The 26939-nt window shown below is 41.6% G+C and overlaps 1 protein-coding gene across 6 annotated transcripts in view; it reads right to left on the bottom strand.

Moving 5' to 3' along the window:
• Positions 1 to 26939, bottom strand: part of CTNND2 (catenin delta 2) — a 925492-nt gene that overhangs the window by 85771 nt on the left and 812782 nt on the right. For 5 of the 6 annotated variants that reach the window (XM_073237801.1, XM_073237811.1, XM_073237821.1 and 2 more), the window contains 2 exons: positions 19901 to 19975; positions 18403 to 18553 (listed from right to left, as the gene is read on the bottom strand). In XM_073237801.1, the coding sequence (XP_073093902.1) occupies positions 18403 to 18553; positions 19901 to 19975 (226 nt within the window). The remainder of the gene's footprint in view (positions 1 to 18402; positions 18554 to 19900; positions 19976 to 26939) is intronic. The other variant, XM_073237805.1, reaches the window with a different exon arrangement.

The following is a 26939-nucleotide window of genomic DNA, read 5'->3' as shown; positions in this document are numbered from 1 at the left end:
TGTGTCCACCACGAGACCACTAGTTCAAGAAGCAGAAACTGTGAGGTTCTAGTGTGCTTGGCATCCAGTCGGTACTCAATAAATACTGGCCAAGTGAATGAGGAGATAAATTAATTCCCCAAGTTGATAGCCAAGGAGAAAATTATGCCAGCCTCTGAAAATATCCAGCTATTTATTATTATAATATCTTAGCAACCGCATTAAACAATCACATTAGACTTTTATGGTATGAGAACTAAACTGTGGTGCTTTTGCCTGAATGTTCGACTTCTTTCTATTTAATTAGTCCCCAGGAAGGTTTAAATACTTTACTCATTGTTCCAATAATGATACTTTGTATGTAGATAAGAAATTATGATCTAGCATAAAACTCATACTGTAGCCTTAATTAGCTTCCAATGTAATCCTAAATCTTGCTGGATGCTTCTCACCACGCAGTTGGCTGCTCTTCGCTGTGCGGTAAGGTGCCTCTGGGGAACTGCAGCTCAAAAATGGTATGTGTGGAAACAGCTTGAGAAAACACAGCTAATGCATCAGAGAAGCCCATTCTCCTGACACCAACCCCGGGCCACGTGGGAACAATGCAAAGGGTATATAGCTAGAGTTCTGTCAGGGTCAGCCTGCTCTCGGCAGCGGTCTCAAAACCTGGTCCTGTGTGTCCTGTGGATTCATGAGGACTTTACCATGGTGACACAAGGCCTGGAGTTTTAAGGGAATCCATTTTCAGATCCTCAATTCCCTGCACATCCCTTACTATATAAAACCAAGTCAGTTCCCACCCAGTTCCAGAGTGACAGACATTCTCTGGGTCCAAACCAACGTTTCTGCCAGTGTTAGTGTCTGGGTTGAGAGGGAAGACACTCTAATGATGGGCAGTTCATCCTTTTTTACAACAAGGTAGTTCCCAGTTCCTTACCTTCTCCAACACTGGAGAAGAACCTAATCAAGTTTTCATTGGATCGATAATTAAAAATAACTTCTGATGATGGATACTAGTGACATTTTTGAAAAAAATAGTGTAAAGAAATTCAAAAAATTAACTAATTTTGCTTTAAGGAAAGATCTATTCCCAATCACCTTATATATGTGAGTGTTGTTTCTCAGTATGTAAATCTATAAAAATAAAAAATTGAGTAGTGAATGGTACTGAATCCTGTTCCTTCAAGCGATCAGTAATAGTCATGTTTACTGTATGAATTAATGGGCTAAAAGGGTGCATCCATCTCAGGAATATTTCAATACAATTTTTCTTTTTTTATTTAAATATTTTAATCAAGATATATAATACATATGTTGTTTTGATCAATTATATCCTACTATTAACTATAATATCTTAATCTAGAAGACAATTTAACTTAAAGTCTAATACCAGAAGAAATATTTAAAAAAAATTTTAGTGTGTATATCTCTTGTTTGCAGAAAAAAAGGATCAGTAAGAGACTTTTCAGCATAAAATACAAGAATCAGGGTAAAATTCTTGAGGAATGAAGAATGGTCATGTGTTAGAGGAGCAAAGGAATGATGTAAAATTGCTAACATGAATGAAGAACCTGCTCATGTATTATTAAAAGGATGATGGTGGATATTAAACCGCCATGGTATTGAGATTGCTGAGATAAATTTAAAAGAGGGCTGTGTCAATTTTATTTTTAAAATGTCACACAGGAAAACTACCTCCTTGGCAACAGTTTAAATTTAAAAGTGTGAGAGGGGGTAAGTAGTTGTCCCAAAGTCTTTTGGAAGAGACCTCTGCTAGGCCCTGTGTGGTCAGACCTCCTGTCAAGGTTACCAGGCAGGGCAGTGGGCCCAGAGCCAGGAGGTGCCCTTGGCAGTAGGAAGCAGAATAAAATGCGTTTGGATCTTCAGGGTCTCTCAGGGAAAGGAGAAATAGATCCTTCCTCAGGCGTTTAGAGCAAGCCTAAGGGGAAGGCGGCTGAGTTCACCCTCTAAGCAAAGATACCTGCCTTGTTTCAGCTCAGTTAGGGGGCTTCTTAATGATGTATCTGAGCCCTCTTTCTTCTGTGTTTAAATCAAGAAATCTCACAGGTTTCTGAATTTAAGAAGAAAACGGAGCAGAGATTAGAATCTAGTCCCAAGATAACTGAGCAGAGAGTGGATAATAAGTGGCATCTGTGAATGGCCTCGAGATTTCCAAAACACAGAGGCCAGCTCCTGCCATCTGTGGGTGGGAAGTGAGTGTGGGGAACAGTGGGAAGATGAGAAGAGACAGTGGAGACTGGAGGTCCAGAAAACTGTCTCCACGGTAGGCAAGTCCGCCCCACTCCCCTCCCCCCAGTGCAGCCCCCTCCCCTCACGCGCAGGAGGCAGTTCCTGGAGCTGTTCAGGCTCTCCCAGAGAGGGAGGCCACAGCGGGCCTGCACTGACAGAGTCCCGTCCTCCAGGCCTGGGTCTACCTGGCTCTGCCAAAATCTCTTACCAAGCCAACAGAAATACAATATTTGTTTCTAAAACTTCAGCCGAATGCTTAGAGGAAAGTAATGAATCAATCAAATTTATGATAACGTCTGGGTGCATTCCAATCCCACTGTTCCTTGTTAGACTAACTGGGATTCGAGGCAGTTGTTTTTTATTCTGCACCTGGTTTCCACCCGGCTCTTGGGAGCAGGTGGTTTACAGGTTAACTGTTGGGGCAGTGGGTGTGTTAGGTAACATCATTAACATCATCTCTTATCTGCAGTTTTCCTCCATTTCCTCAGCACTGTTCTCCAATCAGTGCTCCCCTTCCAACACCCCAAATCCTCCACACCAGCTGTGCTGAGAGCCATGAGACGTGGGTGGAGGCTGGCCGCTCTGGAGCCAGCTGATGAGTATGTCCCTTCCCATCTCATCATGCAATCATATTTATACATATGAGGTCACCACCCATTTAAGACAGGCTTTGTTACAAACCACATTGAATTATTGATGCTCCAAATTCACTGTTGCTCATAGATCACCACCATAAGCGAGTAGCACGGTCACATGCTCACCATTTAAAATACTGAGCAATGGGAGGCCCACAACTCTGTGATTCAAATTTTTTTAGCTACTTGCAGTCCTTTGCCTAATGGAAAGTAGGTAACAATTCCTCGATTTCCCTTTCTAATGATGCTTTAGTAACAATATCCTTTTTCTTCACTCCCAACAAATACCCTTGCCAATATGCATCAGCTACCCTACGTCTTTTCATTTACTACCTCTTCTCCTCCAGCCTGGACCAACAGTGGGAATAGAATGGAATTCCAGGGTCGCTCCTTTGGGGGAGCGGGGTGTCACAGGAAGGTGACACAGCAGGCCATGGAATACCAGGCCAACTGAGGAACACTCAGTGCACCCAGTAACTTGGGTTTCCCTGTTGTCTGACATTCCTTAGTTCCATAGGTGAGCATCCTGCCAAACATGCAAGGTCCAAGGTTTGATCCTCAAGGAAACCTATGAGCTTCTCCATGCTGCTGATGGAGCCTCCACACCCAAGCCCAGAGACACCCTGCACGCAACATAGGCTGTCTGGGGCCGGGGAAGGGGACATGATGGAGGGGTATCTGAGGAACCCTGTCACAACAGATTCAAAAGCAGCTTAAAGCACACACTGCCCAGCACCTCTGTGTATCAAAGAGAACACATTTTAAAATCTCTCAGGCATAAGGTAGAAGGAAGAAGCAAAAGACAGTCTATCTAGGAAGGGATAAGTAGCTTTAGTTTGGGGAAAAGTAGCTCTCAGAAAGGTAATGCTAATACTCTAGTGGTTTGGAAGGATGGTTATGAGGCAGGGTTATATCTCAAGTATTGATTTGTATAATTTCTATGCAATTTTCTTCTCCTTTGCTGCTTACTAGTATCCTGAGGGCATTTCTTCCCCCTTCTTTAGGCCACACTGGGCAGAGACACAATTCTAAAGAAGCTGTGGGCCTGAGCAGGAAAGGAAACATCCCGATGCCATTTGAAGGACCAGGGTTTCAGGTTCCAGATTCGCTTGGACTGGACCTGAGGGAAAGTGGCTCTAGAGAGGGGAGCAGCCCCCCTAGCCCCTCCACCTAACCACGCTGGGTACAGGCAGGCTTCCTGGAAGGTGGGGGACTCGGACACCCTGGGAAGGGAGAGATGGCATCAAGGGGAACCCTGCTCCCCAGAAGAATGGAGACACTCCCTGGAGCCTGCCCAGCACTGACCTCTATCATCAGTGTTACACTTGGCTTTGATATTTCCAACAAGCTCTTTACTTTCATCCTCTTGATTAAATTTGTCTTTAAACATAGGGGCTTTGTTAAGTGGAAAGGCAGGTAGAATCCTTTGCCACACTGAAGAGGCTCATGCTATGTTCACTTAAGGGGTGTTATGAAAGATCATACCAAAGCAAGGGACTAATACTGGCTTGATATTATTATTGTGTGTATATATTTGCATCAATATATGTTTTGTTTGACTCTAGATATCAATATTATTAGTGGCAGTGTTAACTGAAATTGGTTATTTCAAAGCCATTATCCATTACATACATGTAAAGAGGACATTTGGATCAGAATAACTTCTGGAGATTTTTGTGTCTGTTCCAAATAAAGAAATGGGATATCTCAGAGAAAAATACTTAGGTTTAGACTGTCATCACTGTAAAATATTTCAATTGGAAGAAGATGGTTTTCCAGTAGATGAGCAGGCTGTTTTTATTTGCAATGGGGCTCATGGATCTCTGAAGCAGTAGATCTCTGCCTTGGCTATGCAGTCCAATGCCCTAGGGCACCTCAAAGTAAGTGCTAAAGCCTGAGCATCTCCAGGGACATGTTCAAGTGACTCCAATGTACAACCAAGATTGAGATCTAGAACTATTTGTGAAAAAGTGCTTTTATCTGCTTTGGTTTACACGTAGGTCTCTGTTCAGGGCTGTAGTGGTGGTGGTGTGTTTGAGGTAAGGAAGGAAGGTGGAGGTAGGTAAGCCTAAGTTGTCCAAGATGCTGTGATATAAGTTATAACTGAAACCAATTTTGAATAATTAGGAAAATCGACCTATGATGATGGGAATTTGGTTTATGAAACCACAATATTATGACTTTATTCTTTGATATAGTTACATGAAATAAATATCTGCTAGATGGCAAACAGCCCTGTTCTGGCAGTTCTAGCAGCAAAGAAGGAAGATACTGTCTGTGCTCCCATGAAGCTCATCCGCTAGCAGAACACTAACTATGCAACACTTCCCTGTGGCTGTTGTCACATTAAGACAGTGTTGGGCTTTTAAAATAATCATAAAAGGGAAAATAGAGAAAGGTGCTGCTTTTGTTCATCAGCGTGGCAGAGGAGATGGAGATGGCATTACTGTGTCTACAATACGTACCAATGGTGGTCTTGTACACAGTGTGCCTGACATGCTAAATTTGAGGGGTACATAGATAAACATGGAAGAGTTCATACAAGACAAAAAGATAAACACAGAGTTGTCAGGGAAACTTTGTGAAAGGGGTAGGAACTGACTGGGAAGATGGGCAAGGAGGGGTGAGGAGGGGTTGAAAGGGAAACAGGGGTCAAGTTGGAAAGAGAACAGTAGCATTGGGGCAGGAGGGAGTGTGCCCAATTGATACTGTAACCTGGGAGTAGTAAGTACTGAGGATGAGCAGAGAAAGTGAGAGTAAAATATCTGAAAAAGGTAAGTAACGCAATGGTCCAAAGAGCTGGTAGCTGAGTTTCACAACAGGGGAAGGAAGGATGGAAAAGAGAGCTCTCCTTTGGTTCAGAAACCTGAAGACTGGGCTGCAATGCATAGAGAAATATGGAATCTGCAGGTGCTCAGCTTCCAAATCCAACTGTAGGTTAAATACTGATCATGTCTTAAAACACTTGAACTCAGTGGTAAAAACTGAATTAAACTAAAGCTGCAACCAGATTTAACTAAATTTAATTAAAAGTCCAGATATAGATAAAATATGTATCAATTTAACTAAAGCCCAGATATAGCTAAAATATGTCAATTAACTTAGCCTTTCACCTTAGCAACCTGAGAAAAGAAATGGGGTGTTTTTTATGGAGGCATATTATATACTTTAGTCAATTCTAATATTTTAACATATAGTATCTAGCATAAATAACAAATCATGAAATGTGCAAAGAACCAGGGAAATGAGACCAAAATTCAGATAAAAGACAACCAATAACAAAGCCACAGATAACCTGGATGTTTATCTGTGATATAAATGTTAAACTATGCAGTGGAAAAATGGACAACATGAATGAGAAAAGATGGAAAATCTCAGCAGAGAAGTGGAAACTATAAGGAAGAACCAGTTGGGAATTCTAGAACTGGAAAATACATCAGAAAATGTGGAATTTATATGATAGGCTTTGCAGAAGATTGAACCAGAACAGAGTTTTGTGGTAGAGCAAAGGAGAAAAAAACAATAAGGAAAAAGGAGAAGCAACTAGGAAAGTTTTACTTTAGAATCTAAGGTGTATGAAAATATCAAATGCTGGGAGGTTTGAGTAAGACTAGAAGAGAGATGTGCTCAAATCAGGAAGCATGGGGACTTCTGGGGGCCTTTGTAGAAACTGTTTTATTGAAAAAGGTGAGGCAGCAGAGTTCCTTGTATACCATTCACATCATGCAAACATTGACTCCTCCTTGACTGGAGCATACTACAAAGGTCAGGGTAAACAGTGCCCTGGGGTGGGGGAGCATGGGAAGGGTGAGGGGACAAAGGAACCCAGGTGGGAACACTGTACCTCCCCTCCTACAGCCTGAGACAGAAGGGTGAGTGCATGTGAATAGTAAAGAGAATTTAAAAAACTCCCTGAAAAACTAGAAGGCATCATGACAGATTTACTGTAGAGTGATAAAGAAAAGGAAGAAAACAGTTCAAAGTTTCCATCCATTTCCATCATTGGAAAATAAAGGCAAGTGAAAAACTAGGGGTCAGGTTAGTATTTGAAGAGCAAAGGAGAAGATGACTTGGTGATTCAACCTTCTGTATTCCAGACAGGGAGACAGAGTTAAGGTATCTTGGCAAGACATTGAAATGGCTTCCTCAGCAATGGAACACCTAGAAAATGGGGAATGCCTGTAATGGGCCTGGGGTCAGAGCTGTGCCCTGTGAGTGATCAAAAGTTCTAGGGCACTGGGCAGACTCAGGTGTTCTGGACCTTCCTGAGGGCTGAGCGTGTCATAATTCCAGCATACCTGTGACTATTCATGGTGCTCTGTGTGATCAACTCTGGCCTAAAGAGGTAGAGGCTGGTTCATACACTCTGGTCCCTGGTGGTCCAGTGAACAGTGGCTGTCCATCACCATCAGCTGAGGAAAGAAGCCTAGGGGCCATCTCTCACATATACCCTGTTTTCTAACATTTGAAGAAAAAGGTTACCCCTGTAATGAACCTGACTCTCATGTAGACACTGTGTGGAATTAGTCTGTGGAGTTAATATTCAGTTAAAAAGTTTACCTCACTGGAGGATTAAAGATGGTGGCATGAGAGGTAAGAGAGAGACCTCCTCTCAAAATAACATATAATAAGAAAATACAGTTCATACAACTAATCCTAAAAGAGCAACAGGAAAGAAGGCTGCACCAGCCTGCATACACCTGGAAAAAAGAGCAGACCTCACAAAACAGGGTAACTTACCAAAGCCATGATCTGGTGGAACCCAAGCCCTTCCCCACCCCAGCTCACTGGCAGGGGAAAGATAACTGGAGTGGGGAGGGGGTGGAAACCTAGGACTGCTGAACACCCAGCCCTGGAGCATGAAACTACACTGAATAGTGCTCTGGAGATTAGTGGAGTTGGAAAGCTAAGACAGGCAAAATACTTGGAGAGACTGAGATTCCAGCTGCTTGTGGAAAACAGAGATCCACATCTGGCTGCTCTGGGAAAAAAGAAAGACGGGCAGTCTAAGAGACTTCCTAACAGCGAGAGGGCTGCTAAACAGGCAAGGATTGCACAGAGCTTCCTGCTCAGGAAAAAGGACAGGTGGACAAAATTGTCCAGGTGCACTCTGTCCAGCAGGTTGGAAACTTTCAGGAGCTTCAGGTGCTACATCCCCTGGCTGGCTAACCAGCTCCGAGGCCTCCCAACATGATATGCAGCCTACTGCACCTTCCTCCCGACCTGTTGGCAATGGCTTGCAAACCAGGAGCCCCTGCCCTGGCGTTAGGCCAGCCAGAGGGAGGCCTTGTTTATGGTAGATACAAACACAAAGTATAGAGGCTTACACCTGTGCACTTGGCCCACTGTTTCTGGCAGTGGAGAGAAACACAGCACCTGGAAAGCAGGAAACAGCTCTTTCCTCCCCCCACCAGGCACCAGCGCAGCTCCCCTGTGAGCCCCAACATCTCTCCAGGGGCTGAGAAGCTCCAGAGAGAAGAGCTTCTGGGCTCTAGAGAGCACCACATAAAAACATGAAACATCAAAGGAACTTGGTTCAAACCAAAATACAACAAACACCAGAAAAAGGGTCAAGTGAAACTGAACTCATCAATCTTCCTGAAAGAGATTTCAAAATAAAAATCATAAACGTGTTCACGGAGGTATAGAAAAATATTCAAGAACTCAGGGAAGAATTTATGACTGAGACTCAATCATTAAGGAATACAATATCTGAAATGAAACATTCAATGGAGGGATTTAAAAGCAGATTAGATGTAGTAGAGGAGATGGTAAATGGAATAGAAATTAGAGAAGAGTAATACAAAGAAGCTGAGGCAAAGAGAGAAAAAAGGATCTCTAGGAATGAAAGAATATTTAGAGAAATGTGTGACCAATCCAAACAGAACAATATTCGCATTATAGGGGTACCAGAAGAAGAAGAGAAAGAAAAAGGGATATAAAATGTTTTTGAGGAAGTAATTGACAGAAACTTCCCCAATCTGGTCTCTCAGGCCATGGAGGTGCACAGATCTCCCAACACAAGGGAACCAAGGAAGACAACACCAAGACATACAATAATTAAATGGCAAAGGTCAAGGATAAGGACAGAATATTAAAAGCAGCCAGAAAGAGAAGAAAGATCACATACAAAGGAAAACCCATCAGGTTATCATCAGACTTCTCAGCAGAAACCTTACAGGCCAGAAGGGAGTAGCATGATTTATTTAATGCAATGAAACAGAAGGACCTCGAACCAAGAGTACTCTACCCAGCAAGATTATTATTTAAATTTGAAGGAGGAATTAAACAATTTCTAGATAAGCAAAAGCTGAGAGAATTTACCTCCCACAAACTGTCTCTACAGTGTATTTTGGAGGGACTGCTCTAGATGGAGGTGTCCTAAGGCTAAATAGCTGTCACCAGAGGAAATAAAACCACAGTAAAGAAACTAGAACAATTAATTACTAAGCAGATGCAAAATCAAATCCACTACCCCCAAAGTCAGTCAAGGGATGTACAAAGAGTTTCTTCTAATATATAAAGAAAGGAGGAAGAAGAAAAAAGAGGGGGAAAAAAAAGAACCTTTAGATTGTATTTGTAATAACATACTAAGTGAGTTAAGTTAAATTGTTAGAAAGTAAAGAAGCTTCCCTTGAACCTTTGGTAACCATGATTCTAAAGCCTTCAATGCCAATAAACACATACCTATCGATAATCACCCTAAATGTAAATTGTCTGAATGCACAAATCAAAAGACATAGAGTCAAGGAGTGGATAAAAAAACAAGACCCATCTATATGCTGCCTACAAGAGACTCACTTTAAATCCAAACACATATACAGATTAAGAGTGAAGGATGGAAAAATATATTTCATGCAACTAATAGGGAAAAAAAAGCAGGCATTGCAGTACTTGTATCAGACAAAAAAAACTTCAAAGCAAAGAAAGTTACAAGAGACAAAGAAGGACATTACATAATGATAAAGTGGTCAGTCCATCAAGAAGAAATAACCCTTATAAATATCTATGCACCCAACACAGGAGCACCTAAATATGTGAAACAAAGACTAATAGAATTAAAGGGGGAAATAGAATGCAATGCATTCATTTTAGCAGACTCAAACACTCCACACACTCCAAAGGACAGATCAACCAGACAGAAATAAGAAGACAAAGGCACTGAACAACACATTAGAACAGTTGGACCTAACAGACATGTACAGAACACTCCAACCAAAAGCAGCAGGATACACATTCTTCTCAAGTGTACATGGAATGTTTTTCCTTATAGATTATATATTAGGCCACAAAAAGAGCCTCAGTAAATACAAAAAGGTTGAAATTGAACCAACCAACTTCTCAGACCACAAAGCTATGAAACTAGAAATAAATAATGTAAAGAAAACAAAAAAGCCCACAAACACATGGAGGCTTAACAACATGTTCCTAAGTTGGTCAATCAATGGATCAATGGCCAAATAATAACAGAGATCAAGCAATAAATGGAGACAAATAACAACAAAATTCAACATGGCAAAATCTGTGGAATGCAGCAAAGGCCATGCTAAGAAGGAAGTATATTGCAATACAGGCCTACCTCAGGAAAGAAGAACATCCCCTATTCCCAAGGAGCAAAATACGCTCCTGCTGCTTATAGCATTTCACAGGCTCAGACTGCCCAGATTCTAGGGGAGAGCTGGGCCTCTGGGCCTCCATCCACTTCCTGGGTGCCCAGCTGCTTATATGGGTCTTGGATGTCTATCATGGGATGGCTGCTTATCCCACTGCTGTCTGCCTTCTCCTCCTCTTATGCCTTAGGTGCCCTCAAGAGCAGAACCACTGGCCCATCCATTTATATGCCAGCCAACACCCTTTCTTAAAAATAAGAACCCCTAAATTACAGTTATTCTTGCCTGCTCTGAATTCCTCAAGATCCAGCTTAATCCAATCAAACATAAGGCCAAATGGCTAAAAGACTATTCATCTTTAAGCTTTTCAACTATTTTCTAATCCATTATTTTCTAGAGGAAAAACAACAATTTATTTCTACACGATTAAAACTTTGATTTGCATTCTTTTTTTGGGGAGGGGAGAAAGAGGAGAAGATGGTAGCCAACATGGAGAAGGAACACAATTTAAAAACTGTAGTCTGTTGAAATCCGTTTTCTATTTGTAGATTCTCAAGATTTGGGGAATTTGAGAGGATTCATTTCTTTTTTTTTTAACAGATGAAACCAAATTTAATAATATACTTAGCCAAATACATACAAAGTTATCATTGTCATAACATTTTTTTTTTGAGAGGGCATCTCTCATATTTATTGATCAAATGGTTGTTAACAACAATAAAATTCTGTACAGGGGACTCAATGCACAATCATTAATCAACCTCAAGCCTAATTCTCAACAGTGAGAGGATTCATTTCATTTCCAATGTTTTCTCTTCTTTAAAGCATTTCTTCTGAAACTGTTTAGCCAGGCATAAAAATGAATACTTAAACAGTCAAAGTAAAGTTAGGTGGGTGTTTTTTTCTCTTTCTTTGGGGTCTTTAAACAGAGGTCCTGAAATCTGAATCAACTGGTGCATTGCCAATGGGTTTCATCCCCGGGCAAGTTCGCTATGGATTCAATGTGACCAAAGAAAATTGACAGCAGAACGCTCTTTGGGGTGAAAGGGTTATACCCAACCTTTTTCTCACAGTGGCAGGTCAGTCACTAGAATCCCATTCACTCAGAGCGAGTCTGTATCCAGCAAGCCAGTCTCTGCCTCTGGGCCCCTCTGTCTGCACAACTGTCCTCTGGGCTTCTCTGCACAGTCGTCCAGCACAGCCGTCCCCTGGGCCTCTGTCCTCCATGCTGCCACCACTCCAGCCTCTGCTCTGCTCCTCTGCAGCCTTGCAGCCCTGCCACTGTGTCGTGCCCAGAGTACTGGGTGGAGCTCTTTTTATAGAGTCAACAGCCATGTATTGCCCACAGGTGTGCAGTGAGCTAGTCAACCAGGGCCAGGTGAGAATCCTGGCCACAGGAACTCTCATTTTATCCACAACTGGAAATTTCTCAGTTTTGCCTTTTCCCCACATGGACTATTTCCAAGGGGAGATTCATTAAGTCTTGTTTAATAATACAATGACCAGCTCTTCGATTTATTTACAACTTCCCTTTCAGGGAATTCTTATCTGCCAGAGCCAGCTACCAAAATTCCCCAACAGGTGTCCAGAGTTAATTAATGAAGAACCCATGACTTCCGGGAAAACGGAAGCAGCATTCATGACATTAGCTCTCAGGTGTGGGAGACGAGAACTGTAACACAGGCATCTAATCTAAAGAGACCAAGTTTTGGCTAAGTCACACAGCTTTTCTGCTGCCTAGAATCTGGCTTGTGAAATCAACTTATTAGAGCAAGCCGGCAGAGAGTGCTCCCATAAATCACCTTGTCTGGGAAACCAGGCTTCTTTCTAAAATGCTAATTGAAATTGCATGTGTTTTAATTAAAATAACATCTGCCAGGATCTGAAGAAACATGTTTTGAAAAGCAGAGAAGGCATATCTCTAGAACATCTTCAAACCTACTTAATAAAGTGAAGATTACACTTTCCCAGGAATAAAAATGACACATTGTCTCCCCAGTTGCACTGAGGTTTCCAGAGACTTTAGTCTGTCCCTGGGCACAAGTGAGTCCTCAGGGTCAAGAACATAAGCAAAGAAGATGCCTGCAGTGCTGTGTGATGAGCAATCTATGAGAGATCTTCTTCTGAGTGTGAAGCCCACACCCCAGCCCATTTTGCCACATGCAAGCCGTCAGCATGACATGAGAAAATAGTAAAACACACGTACGCATGTGGATTTTAACTGATGGGTGTGCCATACACTTTTAGCATTCCCTATTTTCCAGGTTTGCTTAGAGACACATGGGTGCAGAGCAATATCCTGAGTACAGTAGATGGTGATCAATACCAGCTGTGTTTCAACACTGAGCCAAAGAATTTAGACTTTGAGAAACTATCTTCTGAGTAACACTTGGAAAACTTCTTCATTGATATATGGAAACCCAGCTTTAGATATGTTTTTCTTCCCTGAAGAACATGCTTTCAGGATTAGAGAATGGGGTAAAAATGTGTCCCAAAGTTTGGATGAAGATCAGCATTGCTGGGTCTATAATTTCATGGATATACATTTCAAAAATTCAGCTGTGAGAACACTAAATAGAAGAATGCTTGCAAAGCTATGCAACGCTCAGGACAGAATAGATGCTATGAAGGCTTCTCCCTTTATCTCCTTCCAGTTCTTCAAAGGAAAATACACTTCTCATCAGGTAAAGATCTGGCACAGGGTGGGGTGGTCATTGTCATTGTCTCAATGACATTATCTGTTTCTTTGTACTCAGTCTTTATATTTACTTAAAGACTAAACCTTCTCATGTTGTCCTTTAAATATAGCCAGCAACCCTCATCTGTACAGACTTCAGAGTGGCCAGAGAAAATCTTCCATCTGAAAAGTTGAAAGATTGTGGCAAGAACAAAATGCTAGGAAGGGCATGAACCCCCTGCCCCCCAGCTACTCCCCAGAATGAATGAAGTGATCTGAAAACCCTGTGAGGGGACAGGAATAGTTACGGATTTACAGCTTAAATAGTAATTAATTTCCAGGCAAGAAACCACCCTTATTTTGTTCATGATTTCATTAGTGTGGGAAAATATGAGATGTGCTCTGCCAGGGACACCTGGGGATTTGGGACTCTTTCTCTTCTGTCTCTTCTCAGGGATACCCGGTTTGGGAGCCAGCATACTCCCCTAGGATGGCCCTTTCCTCACTCCAGAGAGTGAGGTTCTGTCTGGGGCTCCCTTTGAGGCTGAAAGGGATTGAGAGGGTGTCACCTGGAGGAAGCTCAGCTAGTGGAAGGTTATCTGGATGAAGAATGGATCGTATAATATGAATGTGTGGAGGCCTCAAAGAAAGATGCTTACAGATCATTGCAAATGTGGTGACCCAACCATCCAAATGACAACAGTTCAGGGAGAGTCATGCCACGCAGATGGGATGAGAGAAAGGGCTGCGGCAAGCTGAGGAAGGGCCAGCTTCTCGTGGGAGGGAAAGGTCCTTCTCCTCCGTCTAGGGAGGGCTGCCAGGGAGCCATCCTAGCCCTGGCTTGCCTGCTAAGAAGTGTGGCAAGCAGTCGCCACCCAGGGAAGTGACGGGAGGGTGCTTTGTTAGCTCAGCAACACTACCCACAGGGGCGCGGCAGCTCCCACATGAACCTTTGGCAGAGACCAAGCCCATGCAGAGAGCATTTCTATTTCCTACCTAATCTCAAACTTCTATGCAGGAGGCAGCAGAAGGAGCTGGAGTTTGACTAGAGCCTAGATTGCAGGGAGCATCTAAACTGCCTTTCTTCTACTCTCTGTATGCTATACAAAGGGGTTAAAACTGACACCCCTCTACTCCTTCCTCTATTTGGGATTCCCTAAACCACCTCAAGATATGTTCTTCAGAATAAATAACCCATGTTACTCATCCATCAGTGAATCGGGTCAGCAAATCAAAGTGCTAGGCACTGTAGGGCATGCAGGTAAATATGGTACCTGCCCCTTGCTTATTATCTCATTGGAGAAGATGCAATGTGTACACACAGAAGATAAAAGATAACACAAGAATAAAATTACACAAGGGAAATCTAAGATAGACCAAGAGTTTCTTATCAAGGAGATACTATCACCTCCACTCTGAGTTCAAGGAGTAACTACATCAGGAAGACCACCCCGACCTGGGCTTTGAATGATAGTTGGGAGTTCCATTAAGTGTATAGTGATGAAAAGCACGCCATGGGAAACACAGCTTGGGTAAAGGTGTGGTAAGTGGGAACGATGGTACAAAACTGGTATGGCTAAATTATTAATGAGAAAGAGCAGTTAGAAATAAGAGGCAGTTTGGTTTGAGCACAGGCAGGGCCTTGAATGTGACCCCAAGGTATTCAAAGAACAGGTAGCCTTGTGTGGTGGGAAGCTTACTTGCTGTACCCATGTTACACTTAGTAACTGTTTTGACACTACCTTGATTTTCTATGCTTCTGAAAATGTAGCAAAAGAAAGTAGTACATCTGATGACACTGCTCTCTTTAGGATTATTTTACATGGATGGGTAGCAATGGGTTAATGAACAATGCTTGCAAAGTGCTAGATACCTCTTTTGTTTAATGTTTATACATGCTTTAAGGTTTTTTTTTTTTGAGTTTTGTTTGTTGGCAGAAAGGGTGGGATTTGGATAAAATAAATATGTGCCATCTTAATTAGGACCTGTCAACGTGTGAGAATGGATGGCATTTTGTTAAACTTGTTAAAGTGATACAGTATCACTTGCTCTTTTTACAGAAGCTAATTATTACCATTCTTTTTAAAAACCTTTCTCTGAATGATAAAATAACACTTTAAACCAGAAGGATCATTAACATTGTTGGAAGGCTGCGAAGATATGTATGGATGTGCATTAACTTGGACCACTGTCACATGTGAATCAGAGGAACAAAGATCTCTCGGCAGCATACTTATTGCCCAATGGCAGAGACATAGACAGACACATGAGACCCAAATGGGAAGACACAGGAGAGGCAGAGTTCAGGCAGTCCTTTCAGATGACCCTCAATGGACATCAGGATGAGTACTTTTCAGTAGCTTATTGGGAGTTTTCCCAATGGGGCCCAAGGACGATGAACCATTCCTCAGCCAGAGCAGGGCGCAGTTCACAGCAGCTCCCCCTCCAACCTCTCACCAAAACAGTGACCTAAGTAGAGGTGTGATTTAAACGGAAACCCCAGAACAAGCGATGGAAGATTCTGGATTCCTTCTGAAATTGTGAGTGTCTGTACGCATCTAGTAAATTTTAGGAGGAAAATGAACTTTTTTAAAAAATATTTTTTCTATTAATATAAAATGCTTTTCTTTAGTTAATATTATATTTAATTTGCTGGTTTTGCTGATTCAAAGTTCATTTCAATATGACAGCCAGACAGGAAAAAAATGATCTCTCTCATTTATTCAGCAAATATTTATTAAGTCCCTGCTATGAATACGGGTACTCTTCCAGGTATGTGGGTTAAATGGGTGAGCAAACAAGACAGCATTTCCTGCCATTAGGGGGCTTACATTCCAGTGGGGTTGGGGGGTAGGGGGAGACAGATTAAGGCAAGATAAATAAGCATTAAGAATGATGGCCAGAAAGGATTCTATTGGGAAACAAAATTAGTCACGGTGAGTGGGAAGGTGAGTTTGGAGAGGGACCAGAGAGCTGGATCATGTAGAGCTGTTTCTGCCTTGCAAAGACTTCATTTTATACTGAGAGAGGTGAGAGGTGGTCACAGTGGAGAAACTAGAAGTCCTGAGGTCTGAACAGGACCACCCTGGCTGCTGCCATAGTGGACTATGGGGCAGGTTTGGAAGAGGGAGACCAGGTAGGCAACCACAGTAATAAGCCAGGTGAGAAAGCATGGGAATTGCGGGCAAAGCAATGCAGATGACAGGCGTCAGGTTCTGGGAAAATTTGGAAGAAAGACCAGATTTGTTGATGGTGTGGATGCAAGGGTTAAAGAACCAAAGGGGCCTTCAAGGTGCCTACCCTAGACCACGACAAGGACAAATTGCCATTTTCTGTGAAAGGACTGAGTTTTGGGAGAAATAAGGACATTAGTCTGGAGATGTCATATTTGAGATGCCTGTTGGGCATCCATTGGAGATGACAGACTTGGACACAGAGATGCAGGATTCCCACCAGAGATACACATTTGAGGGTTGTCAGAAGACAGATGATCTTTTAACACCATGAAGCCACATAAGGTCACCAAAGATTTGCTGAGAGTTGATAGAAAAGTTCAATTTTTCTTTCTGTTCTTGGCTTATAGCCAGTGAAGCTTTCTTTTCAATAATATAAAATTCTGTATAGCATTTTCCTATGAAAATCACTACTTTGACACAATATTTAGAGTAAAAGAGCAAAGGTCACATTTCCTTTCTCTTAGAATAGAGTGTGTGTTTTTTGGTTTAAGTCTGCTTTTCTCGTTCAAGAAAAAGTTACTGATTCCATAAAGGCTGTGACTTAGATATTTTCATTTATATTTTTAATGACTGGCTCTCTTTCCTGTCTGGTAACATTTGATAGTAAAGGCTTAATTTAACATGGGCAATATGGAGCTCCAAATGTTCCTGCTTCTGAGAGAGTACTAGATAGCTGACTTCTAAGAAAGACGAGATGCCAGAAGCTAGAAAAACCAATCAATAGTTCCCTATTTTGTTATATTTTAATCCACCAAGGAATAAAACACACAAACACACAATACCTAGTAGTTAGCATCCAGGCGGTAGACTGATTAGCTATTGATTTTTCTTCAGTCTTCTAGAGGAACAATAGGATTTTATCACAAGCCCTGGTTCTGGACTATCTGAAAGAGCTTTGTAAGGGAAAGGCAAGGGGATATGGAGAGGGTATCCTAACCTTTTGAGTTAATGACCTATTTTAAATATACAAAATCCACAGAGAACACTTAAATTCAAACTAAGTTTACATCCCAAATCGAGTTTCTTTCATGCCCTATAATGTACTATGAGCTTAACAAATAATTGCATTTATTTGACACAGATTTGAAGACTAGTTTCCTTGTGAGTAAATAAATGGCTGGAGACTTGCAAATGCTGTAGTTTTCACTGAAGGATAGGAAGAGTGTTGTGAAATGGCAGGAGGAAAAGGGGCCGGTTTTCAGATCACAAAGGGCTCAGCAGAAACAGACCTATGTATCGTGGAAAATTTGAGTACAAAATTCGGACCCACACCTGGCATTCCAGGAATGCAATCTTGCTCCTTTGCCCACTCTCACCTGCTTTCCTGCAGAGGTTGCTAACTCAGCCTCTGGCATGGCAGGTAGTGCAGCTTTGGGCTGCCTACACTCCACTGGCACCTGTTACCTGCAGGCAGCCTTGCTGCGCATTAAGCTACAATGACCAACAACCCTATCAGAAACACCTCGTCCATCCCAGATGCCTACAAATAAGATGATGGCTTGTGAAGGGGTTTGTGTCTCTTCCCTGGGCACGTGTTCATGGTTCACGAGTCCTACAGACATCAGCCTTGCCATGAGCATCTTCCCACGGGAGATGATTCTTTAAAAAATAGGATTAAAAGAACCACTATGGTCTAATCCAAAATGAATTTTAAAATAGGGGAAGAGAAGAGGCATGTATCCCTTTAGAATTCCAGTTCACCACATGGAAAGCAAACAAAAAGCCTGACAGAGATTTAAAGTATAAAGAGTATGGTGTCCAGTGCTGAGCACTGTGGTAGTTTTTAATTTGCAAGGATTAGAAATGTCAACAAACATCACATTTTCCTCTAAACTCTAAAAGATAAATCAGTGCATTGGCTTTAAACAAGAAGGAAAGTTGGAAAAACCATGGCCTCTAATAAATGGACTGTTTCTGCACGTGCCTATGTTCAGCAAATGGATTCAATTGCATGCACCCCACTAGGAAATATTTTCATTTAAAAACTGAGATACTAGGAATTGGAGAGAACGTACCTATGAGCTCCTTGTTTCTGACGTCCAAGGCCATGTTCCGGAGAGCTGTGGCCACCGCGCACACCACACGGTCGTTATCTATCCGAAGCAGTTCCACAAGGATGGGTAGGCCTTTCTCTTTTCGGACAGCAGCCCGGATATATACTGACCACTGCAAAGAGAGGGAAGGAAAAGGTGTTAGATGCCAACATGGAAAACCTTATGGGCCAAGAGCCCGTGTGGGTCTTCAGACTGCCACTTACAGAAGCAGGAAGGTTGGATTTTCAAGACCTAATTGTAGAATGGGTTGGATGTGTTAGACATGCATTTCAGTGTTTTAACTTTATATATACTTTTTGCTCAACTCAACATACAATAAAGGTTTCAGGGTTAATAAGTTAACTGCATTTGTTTCTCTGGTGCCAGTGTTTTCAGTCCTTGAGTTGGAAAGCCATTTATTTGATGTTTTACAATACAGTGGTTTGGGACAGGAAGGGCTGGCTATGGGTGTTTCTGAGCAGTAAAAAAAAAAAACTCTGGAAAAAGTAGAAAATGGTAAAAGGTTGAGTGTGGGTGATTTTTTTAAAAAAAGAAATGAGTTTGGAGGTGTTCACATAGAGATAAATTACTGAACATACTTTCAATAAATTGTTTGCTGCAAAATAGAGTAAATGAGTCCAAAAAGTAGGAGTGAGGAGATGTGTGACATAGAAAATGAGAGTGAAAATTGTAAAACTTAAGAAATAGATCAAAATGTATTAGGTCTAGGGCCATAATTCAATGTGTAATTTATAAAGTAAGACAAACAATTTGTTTTGAGTTGGCAACTGTTGGCTTTAATGGAACACATCTATTACTGAAATATACTTGCAATATTAGAATAATTAAACATTTGTAGCCATTTAAGGGAATGCAGGCAGACCTAGAATTCCCAGACATTTGTGTATAAGTTTAGCTTTGAACAACATGGGTTTGAACTGTGTGGGTTCACTCATAGGCAGATTTTTTTCAATAAGTATATTGGAAAACTTTCGGAAATGTGTGGCAAATTAGAAAAACATTTTCTTTTCTTTAGCTTACTTTATTAAGAATACAGTTTATAATATATGTATAAAATATGTGTTGACTTTATGTTATCATGGTAAGGCTTCTAGCCCACAGTACACTATTAGTATAAAGTTTTTTGGGGAATCAAAAGTTATGGGCAGACTTTTGACTGCATGAGGGGTCAGTGCCCCTAATCCCTGTGTTGTTCAAGGGTCAACCATACACTTTATACACTGTTGTACAGTGTTCCAGCAAAAAGCATTTACTATAAAAATCAACCAATATAAGCGTTTAATCTGTCACAATTTCATTTACAATATAAGAAAATGACATTCACTATATGAAGTCTTGGGTTCTGCGGCAGAGTCCTCCTGGGGACCAGCCAAGGTGGTGCAAAGTCCCCACCCCTCCCCCGCCAGGCCCCTCCATCCCCATTCCCCACTGGGGCAGGCACCCCAGAGCTGGCTCTCACCTGTGGCAGGCAGGGAGCCCCCTCTGGCAGTGAACGTAGGGCATACGCCATGCCTGCCACATCCTCAGCCCAGCCCTGCATGAAATATGAGATTAAAAAACACACAACTTCATCCTGTCCTATGTTAGAATCACAGTCACATAGTTTCTCATCACCATCAACTCACACTGTATGCTTTTCTCCTGCCCCCACTCCGTGCCTCAAGCTCTAGGAAGCCTGAGGGGCTGGGGAAGGAGATGGAACTCACAAAAGCATCCCTTGACTGCAATGAAGTATTCTGTAGCCCTGCAGGAAAGGATGGGCACAAGGTCTTAGACATGGAAAAACCTCAAGATGTGGAAGCCGATTACTGAACTTGGATGTCTGGATGGGGCAGTCCTGAGAGAAGATGGCACTTCGTGAACATGGTACGAAACCTCTCACATCCATCGGAAGTTTCATTTGCAATTTGACATGCTGAGACAGGATTTTTCATCTACCTCCTCTTTTGTGAACCTTCAGGTCTCCAGAGCCTAGCCCAGAAAAGACTGAACCTGAGTATATGCAGTCCCATTCATTGTTGGGTTCTTCCCTGAAACTAAAAAAGGAAGCTAGGAAAATGAAGGGAATGGAAATTAGATGTGGGAATGCTTACATATTGTGAATGAATATAGATTTTTAACATTGTCAAATATAAATAAATGTTAACACTGGGGAGAAATTTCTAGACCTTTTATGAGACTACAGGGAATGTTCTTGGTAAGTCTTGCAGGCTGAAGTGTAAGCCCTAAGGATGACTGCTTTTGCAGCACTGCCTCACTCCTGGCTCGGGAGGCTGGCTTATACATGGTGAGCTCTTCTAGTCCCTCAAGCTCTTGGAAGGTCGGCATTAGTATTCTTATTTTATAGATGAGGAAATATAGACACAAAGATGTTAAATAATCTGCACACAGGGTCACCTGTGCCCCTGATCATCGGTCCTGTTGCCCCAATCTGCTTCTTTTTATGAGGCTGACAATATTTCCTCCTCTGCCATCATCTCATTCTCTCTCACCTCATCTTCGGTGCTTAGTCTCCCAGACACTGCCTTGCTCTCCCCTCCATCCTTCTGAATATCAGCAGAGGAGAACTTGGCCAAATATCAAATGGGCCAAGAAGGGAAGGCACTTCATTTTTCTTTCTTAGAGATCCAGCTATTACATCCCTTTCATGTTGGATGGAAAGATGATTTGGTGTATGGAAAATAATGAGAGTCCTTTAGCTTTCCTGGGAACTGATTGAAGAGTAATAAAAAATGTCAGTGTATGGTCAGAAATGTGTATGAGTTGTAGATACTCCTTTCAGTATGATAAAATGGTTTAACACTGATACACGTTCTCCCTAAGTGAAAAGGATAACTGGACAACAGACTTGATAATGATACACAGAAGTAACTTTTATTTTGAACTTTTAGTTGTGTGTGTTTATATGTGCATGGAAAGTTCCTGATGTTAGCTCAGTAGAAGACAACTCAGAATAAATTACACTTCACTGAAAGATGTAGCAAGTTTCCACAGGTTTTCTTGATGTGCAAATATACACGATAGTGATGTTTTCTATGCAGCAGCCAACCAGCCTTGGAGTAGGTCATGTATAACCCACATGTGTAACCTATGCAAAACCCAGGAAGGGGTAAAAGATAGTGCTGAGGTTGACAGAGAGAAAGACATGATACAGACAAAGGTGTCTGGGAGACAGGGGATGTTTTACAGGTGTGCTCAACAAAGAAGCACAAGGCTCACAGATTTTCCAGAAGAGAAGGGACTTGCCTGGGAAGCACAGACCCATCTGTGGTGTTTCAGAGGTGTATGGGCTGCCAAGAGCTTTGTAAGAAAAACCAAAGTAGGAGTATCACTGGCATAAAAATAGATGAATAAGAGAGGAAAATGTTCCCTAAGTAGAGGCTGAGGTGGAAATCTTTGGATGGAACCTTAACTTTTTGTGAACAATGAGAGCATTGGTTCCTGAGCTCGCCAGTGTAGAAGGAAGGGGCGAATCAGGCATGGACCAGGATGCCATTCAGAATGGCCCATGAGCTGAAGAGCAGATGATTCAAAAGGCGAAGAAGGAAGAGGAGCAGGAAGTCGGGGGGAAGGTGACAAAGAAGAGATGGAGGAGGAGGAAGATTTGGTTCAGGAGAAAACAGCACAGAGACATGACTCCGAGTGCTACAGGTGAGATACTTTTCTAGTGAGGACTTCAGGGGAGTTGTGAGTTCTCCAAATAATCTCAGCCCAAACAAACCGAATACTTAAACCAAATGCCAGGCACTGCTCTAATTTTGTTACCCGTGTTAACTCACTTAATCCTCATCTCAATCCTGTGCAGTAGGCACTACTGTTACTCCCAGTTCATACTGGAGAAAGGGAGGCGTAGCCAGGTGCCTGCAGCCTGCAGATGCTCGACAAGGTCTTAAACCCAGGGAGCAATTCTCTAGAGTTTGTGTGCTGGAGCACTTTCCTCATCCACCTCTCAGAGCAGTGTAAATTACACACTTCTGCACTTAGTCAATACAATCCCTTAGAAATGCGCCAATTAACCTTGGTCTAATATTCAGTTACTGCATCAGTCTTCCAATAACCCACTTGGCACTCCACTAAACCCCTGAATTAAAGACCCTACAAGAACCGTCAGTGGAGCCATGGGGTATTTCAATCAGGTATTGAGAACAGCTTGCCCAGAGTGGGCAGACCTCATATAAGACGTCATGTATAACTGAAATTAAGAAGAGAAGGCCATGTTTGTCAGGAAAGGATCTCCTCCATTTGTGTGTGATGGGGCAAAAATCCAAGATAGTAAATGCTGTACCTTCTCCCTGCTGTTTCCCTTCCTGGAAAGAGCTCTGCCAGTATCTGGCCCAGTGAGGTGTTGTCAGGATAAAAAGAGAACAAAGCAGCCAGCATTTAGCTGAAGGCTAGGGAGCAGCTGCAGGTAAAAGAGGCATATACCTGAAAGAGGATGAGAATGGGCAGAAAAATTTCTCCTGTCCTCAGAGTCGACCCAGAGCCTCCCAGCTGGGGAGTGAAGTGATCCAGGCAGGAGATGCGAAGTACGGTCAGGGCGCCGACCCCTGGAGTGCCCCTGGACAAGGCCCCCATCTTTGTAAGGGGCTGATAATGGAATCTTTTCGGAATGTAAGAGCTGCCCTTCCTGGACCACGGTGTATGTGCAAGACTCAGAGAAGTCCTCTGTCCGCTGCACTAGCATGGGGGTGGGGCAAGAGTGGGAATGGCAACATGGTTTTCCAGGCAGGGAAAGGTTCCTGCGGCCCTCATGTGGCAGGGGTTGGCCCCTCAGCATTTCTGCGGTCTTGAGCTGGGGGTGTGTGTAAGTTAGCTGGGGAAGAAATGCTAGGGACCCAGGACTGCCGAGGCGTTACTTGTGTAGAGGGTGGGGACACATCGGAATGGCAGGCATCGATGGTGCCTGCCTGGGTTAAGGAGAGGATGTGCCTGTATCTCAAGCAAACCTAATAGTGGGGAGGCAGGTGCAAGCCAGTACTGCATCTTGGACAAGAGACCATCTAATCACCAATTTCCATGTCCCAGCTGAGAACCTAACAGGTTGAGGAGGTTTTTCCTAGGCATGGGGAAGATTGGGACAGAGAAGACTTCCGAGGAGAAATGGACACTAAATAGTGTTTAGAAATGGAGCACTAAAGAGTGTTCTCTTACAAGTACTAAATATTCGTTCATAAGGCTAAACCCACGATAGTACTAAAATTCTGAATTTGCTGATTAAGTATCTCAATACTTAAGGTACTCTTGCTTTTGAAGTATCATCTGTGATTAAATGGTTTTCTGTTACATGATTGTTTTCCCACTGACTTCCCTTGTCAAACTGGCCATTTCCCCACTTTTTCTTTTGATACAGTAAAGAAAAATAGCATTTCTAAGCCAAACTCTTCCAAACACAATTTCATCTTTCGGAAGCAATTTAGCATCCTGGAGTGTCACAGGGCCACAACACGTTAAAATCTTACAGCTGTAACATGAGGAACTGCCACAACTCATACTGTGCTTTGCTTTACTGTATTTCTTACAGATTGAAGGTTTGTGGCAACCTGTGCAAGTTTATCACAGGGCCACTTTCCAATAACATCTACTTAGTGTCTCTGTGTCATGTTTTGGTAATTTTTGCAATAGGACGATTTTTTCATTATTGAATTTTTTCCTTATATATTATGTTTTTTCATTATTATATATTTTTTCTTTATTTTATTTGTTACGGTCATCTGTGACCAGTGATTACAAGTTCCAGAAGGCTCAGATGATGGTTAGCATTTTTTAGCAATAAAGTATTTCTTTGTGTACATTGTTTTTAGATGTAATACTATTGCATGCTTAATAGACTACAGTATAGTATAAAAATAACTTTTATATGTACTGAGAAATCAAAAAATTCATTTGAGTCCCTTTATTACAGTATTTGTTCTATTGCTGCGGTCTGAGACTGAACTGGCAATATTTCTGAGGTATGCCTGTGTAATACACTGCAATTAATTTGGTATGGATTATACAAGATTTTGAAATTTGTTTCTGAATTTATTTCTGATATCTCACCATCATGGTAAGAAGGCAGGAAGTACCAAAAAATAATAATGAAAAAGCTTACTTATTCAGTCTTATTTTAATAGGCAGTTTACTCTAAAAAGAATGTTCAAAATATTCAGAAACCATGTGGCTTTTGCTGCATAGCTCACATTATTCTCTCTAGCATGGATTACTGTCTGAATTACCAAGTTCATCCAATCCGAGATCTGTGGCCAGTGGCTGCTGCAGGACTTACAAAGCAACTGGGCAGTTAGCACCAGGCCCTTCGAATGCTGATGTTCCTTTGTGACGGACAAAGGATTTATGCATCAGCAATTTAAATTAGAGTTTTGTTACAGGATAAAGTATTTTTTGTTTTCAAAATCTATTTTGAAAAGTTGTACCTCTAATGAAGAGGATTCATGAAGAATTCCCTTGTGTTACATAAAGTAAGCAATAAATCAGTTTAATAAACAAAAAATTTAGTTAAGAGAATGGCAGCCTTTCCATATTGAAAGTGTTGTTCTGTTTGTGGGCTGATATTTTTGAAATGTAAGTCAAGTTAGTGCAAAGACTGGATTGTACTGCATGTGTTCATGCAATACTGAAAATATGCCAAAGAAAGAGAATTTCCTGGGGGCAAAAACATTTAGACATACTTTTAAGAAGGTCAAGCTCATGTAAAAGTGATGCTGAGGAAGCGTTCACTCACCAACAGGAACACACACACCTGCCCCCAACTCCCAGGCTATGTCCAGGATCAGTAATTCCCAATGAAAAACATACTTTTAAAAATGAATCTTTCTGAACACAAAAAGTTTATTGTGAATATTATCAAATATTAGAGATGTCATCACTGTGTGCAATTGGCATTTAGAAATGCCTTCTGGGCTGTGGTATATGACCCTGTTAGATCATAGCATCTTACGGTCTGAAATGAAGACTGCCACCGATCTTATTGGGAGGCTCCTGCACGTTCTCTGGTGACAGGGCTGCATAAACATCCCACTGAGAAGGGGAGATGGAAAGAGACGCAGGTTCAAAATGCAATTGCTAACACTCCTTTTTGCTAGACAATGAGGATCATTGAACAAGAAGTGCAGGTGTGGCAGACTCAGTGATTCTTTATTCAATATAAGAAAATAAAAGCAATTCAGTTGTTTTCTTGCCCTCACTTATTAGACACCAAATCAGAAAACTTTTCCTTTAATATGTCCTCCTTTTTTGTTTTTTCTTTTCAAACAATGGTGCTCAAGGTGGGAGGGGCTTAGACCTTTATATTTTTCTTTTGGAGGCAGAAAACATGCCATCTGGGGGGGACTTTAAGCAATTTGTTACTTTTGGTAATGGGGAGGGGGATCTGCAATTCATCTTTAGGGCACAGTCTGGAGGGACCATATAAATATGAGGATTTTCAGTCTTGCAAGTATAAAGCACACATTGTGTTGAACATTAGGTAGTGAGGAACTGGAGTGCCATTATTTTTTACTAAGATATTAAGTGTTTTATTTTGTGATATGAATTGAATATGTCAGCAAATCTTTGTTCCTTTAGAGTAAGGAATTTTATTGTTTTTGAATCTGGATTCAGATTAATTTATGCCTGTGAATTTTTTATCTGTGGTGGTGTAAGAGATTATGGAAGCATTTGTCTGCTGCAGGCTAGGAGCTGAGCCCAGATTATGTGAGAGGGACTACAGGTGTGATCTTGACTTTCATGAGAGAACATTTCTGACTGTGGATTTGTGTCCTTTTTCTGCATGATGACCATAAGTGTAGCCTTGGAGGTCACATGTTGAAGATAGCAGAACAGCTGTCAGTGTGGGTGAGATTAATTCATGGAGGGGAGCTTCCCTCTTCACACACCTGCCCTTACCTATTACATAAGAGAAAGTATCTTCTATCTTGTGTGACCCTTGCACATTTGGGGTCTCTCTATTATAGCCACTAGCATTCCTCTAAATAATGAAATATACTAATATATTAAAATGAACTCTAGTCATTGACTCCTAGCTCTAAGGTTTTAACTAGTGATGCTGTAAGTGTGCTTCTTCATCCTGGACCTCTTCCTTTAAAAGTGATGCCTTGGATACCACCTTGTACCTTGTGTATATGCACACCATTGCATATATATATATATATGTATATATACACATATACATATATATACATATACATATATACACACACACTCACATATATATATATTCTATCATAGCATCTGTAATGGCTATTGGACTTTTTGTTTACATGTTTATCATACTGAAAGGTACCTGAGGGAAGGTACCAAGTCATGTTCATCTCATGCCAACCAACCTTCCAATTTATGGCTCACAGTTGGAGATTAAACAAGTTTACATGATTAAGGAAAATGTCAGTTTGATTTCTAGCATAAAATGCTTATTATTTAAGAACAGCATTCTCTTCTGAAAGGAACTACATAAAAAGGGTCAAAGTCATTGCTGTTTTTGATAGTGCCAGCAAGTTTTA

This window comes from Manis javanica, chromosome 1, assembly GCF_040802235.1.
Source record: "Manis javanica isolate MJ-LG chromosome 1, MJ_LKY, whole genome shotgun sequence".
Classification (NCBI taxonomy): Eukaryota; Metazoa; Chordata; class Mammalia; order Pholidota; family Manidae; genus Manis; species Manis javanica.
Note: the sequence above shows the minus strand (reverse complement) of the source record. Positions and strands in the feature narration are given on the sequence as shown.